We start from the raw sequence: 6041 nt of genomic DNA on the forward strand, positions 1-6041 counted from the left end.
ACACCGAGTTGTCAGTTTGTGACGGTGGGGGCCACGTTGATACACTTGTTGTTAATTTTAGAATTTTAAGCTAGATCGAAATTTCAGCTAGACCATAAAAAAACAATGGTTATTGATGGTTATTGAACGCCCACAATTAAAAACTTAATACGGCCCACCGTAATTGCAATCCAACCAGTTGATAAAGTCACACAGAATAGGACTAAGGGAAAACAAAAACATCAGCTTGATCCAAAATTTCTATGGTCCACAAGAATTTTTAATGTTCAGTCACCATTCTTTCCTGTGGTATGGTCCACCTGATATTTAGATCTGCTAAATTTTTGCCCATGCCCTAAAATGATCTGGCAAAACAGATGGACGGCAAGGATATACAATACACAACTCAAGGTGGGCCAGAGGGGTCATAGCCTCACCGAACTCAAGTGTTATCCCCATCTGACCAAGGAGATCCTAATGCACGGTTTGGATCCATTTTAAAAAACAGCAGTGGTCCTACACGTGTGCAGAACGATCTCTTGATTAAGTGTATTTTTGTATGTGGGTCCTTACTCTTGCTCGGGTGTTAGACTCTATCTATATATAGAGGGGATGCAGTAGTAATAATCCATAACAAGAAGGTAAGTTTTTACAATTATCCATTTTGAAAGGTGGTGCTTGGGTGAGAGATTTTATTGTTCTTTCTTTCTTCCTTTCCCATTCTCAATGAAGTCAGGCCACACCGTGAAGGTGCTCGAGCTTTGTAACGTCTCTCCTCCTGCCGGCTTCGTGCGAGAAACCATCTTCCCTCTCACCCTCTTCGACGTCAGCTGGGTGCAGGCTCCTCCCGTCCAACGCCTTTTCTTCTACGAATTCCCCAATAAACCTGATGAAGATACCACCACCCACTTCCTAAATTCCTTCCTTTCCAACTTGAAACACTCTCTCTCCCTCACCCTCCATCTCTTCTATCCTCTCGCCGGGAATCTGACACAGTCACCTGAAACCGGCGATCACGAGATCCGCTATGTCGACGGAGACTCGATCACGCTAACCATCGCCGAGTCCGATGCCGACATCCACCTACTCGTACAAAACCATCCAAGAGACATTGCAGAATTCTATCCTCTTTTACCTGAGTTGCACCCATCTTCTCTAATGGCCTTGCAAGTCACCATCTTCCCAAACACTGGCATCTCCATAGGAAGCTCCCTGCATCATGTGGCAGCCGATGGCCGTAGCTCGACCCATTTCATAAAATCTTGGTCGTCCATTTGCAGAACCGGAGATGACTCTCTGATAACATCTCACCCATCCTACGACAGGACAGTGTTAGCCGATCGTGATTGGCTCAAGCGACTCTTCTTGAAGCAGATGACGGAATTCCAGTTCGAGCACATGCAAGTAGCAGACAGCAGAGCGAATCGTTCCAACATGCTTCTAGCGACCTTTGCTCTTAGCCGATCAGAAATCGAGAGACTCAGGAAGCGAGTCATGGACCGAGTCGCGGAGACTCGGAATCCCTTCCATTGCTCAGCGTTCGTGCTAACGTGCGCGTACGTGTTGGTTTGCCTGGTGAAAGCACGAGGTGACGATGCGGACGACAAGACCGTCCACTTCGTCTTTTCAGTGGACTGCCGGGCTCGGTGGGACCCGCCTATACCCGCCACGTATTTCGGGAACTGTGTCAGCGGGTGCTTCGCCGAGGCGAAGGGGAGAGATTTGGGAAGCGGAGACGGGCTATTTGTAGCGGCGGAGGCGATTGGGAGAGGAATTCAGAGGTTAGAGGGTGGGGTTTTAGAAGGCGCCGAGACGTGGTTTCCTAGAATCTGTTCCATGATGGGGCAGCGAGTGATATCGGTTGCTGCGTCGCCGAAATTTCGGGTATACGATACGGATTTCGGGTGGGGAAAGCCGAAGAAGACTGAGGTGATATCGATTGAGAAAACCGATGCCATTTATGTAGGGGATAGCAGAGATGAAGAAGGCGGGATTGAGATTGGTTTGGTTATGCCCGAACCCGAAATGAGTGTGTTTGCATCTCTGTTTGAGGCAGATCTGAAAGCAAGACAGTAGTACTCCCGTCTGCACTGTAGTTGGATTTTGGACATAAATGATCTGGGCTGTCCATTTGCTACCGATCTCTGTTCAAGAATGATCATGTGAAAATGACGCTGGTCTGATTATCTCATCCATCAGATCAACCGTTCGTTTTCCAAGCTCAGGTGGTGTGCTCCCACTTTTTAGTCCTACCCCCTGATTCATGTTCACTTGTGTGTTGAAATAGGATCAGATATTTTTCATTTCAGCCGTCGAATAACTGACCACCAATCCAATAGTTGAATAATCCGACAAGTTCCTACTTTGAATCATCAGACAAGTGCCCAACCATAATTCCAATAGTTTAATTCACATTCTTCCACATTATCAAAATTGTTTTCAAAAATCAAAAGTTAGATAGTTAATGAAGCTTAATTACCACAAATGAGGTAGTAAGCAAGAATATAAATGGTTCCAACCGCTCACGACTCCATGAGACCCACCATGATATATGTTTTGAGATGGATCCAAATCCCAAGTGGACCACACCACAGGAAACAGCGGGGATAATGATGACGGCCACCCTTAAAACCTTTCTAAGACCCGTGGTGTTTATTTGCCCTCCAACATATTCAAGGTTATATTGATGGAGTATTATCCAACACACCAAAAGTTCTAAAGTTGCGGGGAAAGTATTGGAATATCCCTTTATCTTAGCCCTCCCTAATAGCCTGAGACCTCACCATGGGCTACCCCACATCCCATGAGTCTCATAGTAGGATGGGTCCCATAGTGGGCCCCACCCCGTGGCTATCCTGCATCTCACATGCTCGTTCTTGTGGGGCACCCCACTTTTAGTGTGGAGATGCACTTGCATCATCCACCCACATTGATAAAGAGACTCAAATATTGGTCTCCTGCTCTAATATCACTTGATGCAAGGATTATGGGCCAAAGCACCAAAAGCTCCAAAGTTGTTGGGGAAGCATCAAAATTTTTCATTATCATGAACCTCTTAGGTAACCCGATCGAGACCTCCCCATGGGTTACCCCGCATCTCACGGGTACCACAGTCAGACCACCCCATGGACATCCTTAATCTCACAGACCCTACCTCGCGAGCCACCTATGGACATTGGATCCTGGAATACGAATTATGCTCACGTTGACGATGGATTGAATTTTTTAGGGTGATTGTTAAGAGGTTATATTTGATTGGAGTCATCACTGGCCAATTAATTTGATTCCATAGTCAATTAAACTCTTTAGAAATGTTAGGATAGGAATTCGAGGATTCCTCTACCCTAAAATGATTCCTTGATTTATGGGTGAAGATTCTTAGTAAGGAACCACGGTTACAAAGAGGGAATGTGATAGGCACCCAATCTGCCCGTACAATTGTATAATCTCTACTTCTCAAGATCTCATGAACTTTTGACGCTTTGGATTAGTTCTTGCGCACTAATGATGTGGGCTGTATGTAATGTTCTGTCAAATGCAATGACTACATCAAGTTGTGGTTTTGGCTAGATAAATCCGACTTGACTACCTACTTACTGAAGCGATAAACCAACCAATTCAAGTTTCTAATCGGGTGCTGAATACTATGTGTGAAAGATTGTATATATAATGTTATACATGTATGATGTTATAATATTAAATGCAACGTTGACGATAGGCTGTAGCTTCTCCCGGCTAAATCCACCTTGATTACCCACTTATCGTGTGTACATTGATCGATCAGACTTTCCAATGGGCAAGATCTAATTATATCGGCAAGCTACAAAGCATACACTCCAAATAATTATGTGCTTAGTGCTATACAGTGCAATACTGATGGATGAGATAAGCAGGTGTTGAGAATGGAATGAATGTTACACAATGTTAATGTAAGGGTTGACGAAGATGATCTTAGAAGTGGACGATAATGTCGTAAGGATTGGATTGACTGGCTTGGATCTGTGCCAAGGTTGTTAAGGAGACTAGGGATCTAATTGGCTAGACTCAGGCTAGACTCTCTTCTGTTGCTCTTTCCTCTCCTTAGTGGAGGGATGGAATGGTTAGCTAAGGGTGGCTTAAGGGACTTGAAGGATGGAGAGTTGTCTTAGTGTATCTAAATCAATGAAATGAAAGGGATGGATGTCTAGTTCTCTAGTAATTCTATGCAAGTCTAGGATTGAAAAGTGTGTTGATGGATGGAATTTGAAATTGCAACATGGCGAGATCTTTATGGATGGATGCGATTGTAAAATGGTAAATATGAGTCAAAGAGGGGGTATCAAAGTCAAAGCACCTTGCCACACATTTTTTACTTGCTACCAAGCATATCTTAAGGGAGCGTTTGGTTGTGCTAAATAGTGATTAATGAGCCTAATTTGGTTCAAATTTTGGTGTAACCAAACCCCTTAAATGATGATTTTACCTCAATAGATGGGCTGTGGTTTCCATATCAGAATTTTCTTTCCTTGAACGGTCGGGGAGCAAACACAACAATAGTCTGAAAATAGCGGCCATAGATGGGGTGTATTTTGCAATTAATATAATAGATTCAGTCATACTCCCAAATAGATTCAGTCATACTCTCATCTTTAGTTGCCCCTAATATCAATAATTAAGATGACCCAAATATGGGGCGCAATATAATTCTGGGTGATAGTTCACCACCATTTTAAAAATTATGGTGACTCACCGACCACAAGCATAGTACATTTATCAATGCAATCGTAGAAGCATATACTTCTAACCCTGTTGCGGATGTACCATACATTCCAAATTACATTAAACAGATGACGAGGAAAATCTGGTTTCCAGCTTAATTCGGACCACTCAGCATCTCAATTTTAACCATCCATTTTACAACTGTTAATTAGGTTGCTATGATTGCTTTATCGCTCCATCCACAGTGGGCCCAACAATTCGAACGGTGAAGATGTTTTTAGCTGTAAATAACTATCTCTACAGTTTAACCTGTAGATACAAGTACTCCCACACCTCAAACATACCAAAAGGGCAAGAACCGCCATTTCCCTTCCCATCAATAAAACATCTTCCAAAGCCAGACGAAAAGACGGCGGGCGGTGGTTTTTGGGAGAGAAATCTCTATATTGAGCGAGAAAACCTGAGGCGCCGAAAACGACCATCGGGAACCGTCCAGAACACAAATTTCCGCCTATCGCGTCAGACAACTTCTGTGGTACCTACTATTCAACGTGAAATCCACTCTCTTCATGTGGTGAGAGCCCTTATTTTCACCATTCCAGAAAATTATAATCCCAATAAAAAAAATTCACATGGGCCACTCTGAAAGAAATAATGTAAAATTGCACCTAAAACCTTTAATTTCACTCGGAGTGGCTCACCTGAGCTTTGAATAAGATGATTTTTGAATTTTTACTTCATCCTGGTCATTCTGTGGAGGAACGGGATTGATGAAATATGTATGTATAAAAAAAGATGGCCCACACGCAAACCTATGGTTGGTGCTCCATCCACATTTTTTCCCTGCGGTGTGGCCCACTGGAGTCTTGCATCCGTCTGGTTTTTTGGCCACAGGGCCTTGCATCAAGGGAACCACCTGATGGATGGAGTGGATATCAGGAAGGCAACTAGATGGATCAGCTTAGGGTTACTGTTGCACGCACCGCGCAAACAAGGTGCTGTCGTCCTAGCCCGCTGGACGGACTCGGTCCAGGCAGGGCCCTGTGTGGGCTACCGTGATGTACGGGTTTTATCCACACCGTCCATCCATTTTTACAGATCACTATAGATTATTTTCCAAAACATGAGGTAGATCCAATGCTCAAGTGGACCACACCATAGGAAGCAGCACTGCTAGTGACACCCACCCACCATTGAACCGTGATATTCATGTGCCATTGAGCCTTTTCATACTGTCACACAATCCTGGACGAAGGTAAAACACAAATGTCATCTTGATCCAGAATTTCTGCAGCCCCAGAGAAGATTTTAGTGGTGAGCGTTAAATCTCAGATGTACTGTACTTGGGCATTGGATCTACATCA

At 43.9% G+C, this 6041-nt stretch overlaps 1 protein-coding gene across 1 annotated transcript; it reads left to right on the forward strand.

Annotated features, from left to right (window-relative positions):
• Positions 1-598: 598 nt before the first annotated feature.
• Positions 599-2231, forward strand: LOC131225971 (malonyl-coenzyme A:anthocyanin 3-O-glucoside-6''-O-malonyltransferase-like). Its single transcript, XM_058221598.1, has one exon. It carries the CDS (start codon positions 706-708, stop codon positions 2053-2055), a length of 1350 nt encoding a protein of 449 aa, XP_058077581.1. The 5' UTR covers positions 599-705; the 3' UTR covers positions 2056-2231.
• The last annotated feature ends 3810 nt before the right edge of the window (positions 2232-6041 follow it).

This window comes from Magnolia sinica, chromosome 2 (genome assembly GCF_029962835.1).
Source record: "Magnolia sinica isolate HGM2019 chromosome 2, MsV1, whole genome shotgun sequence".
Classification (NCBI taxonomy): domain Eukaryota; kingdom Viridiplantae; phylum Streptophyta; class Magnoliopsida; order Magnoliales; family Magnoliaceae; genus Magnolia; species Magnolia sinica.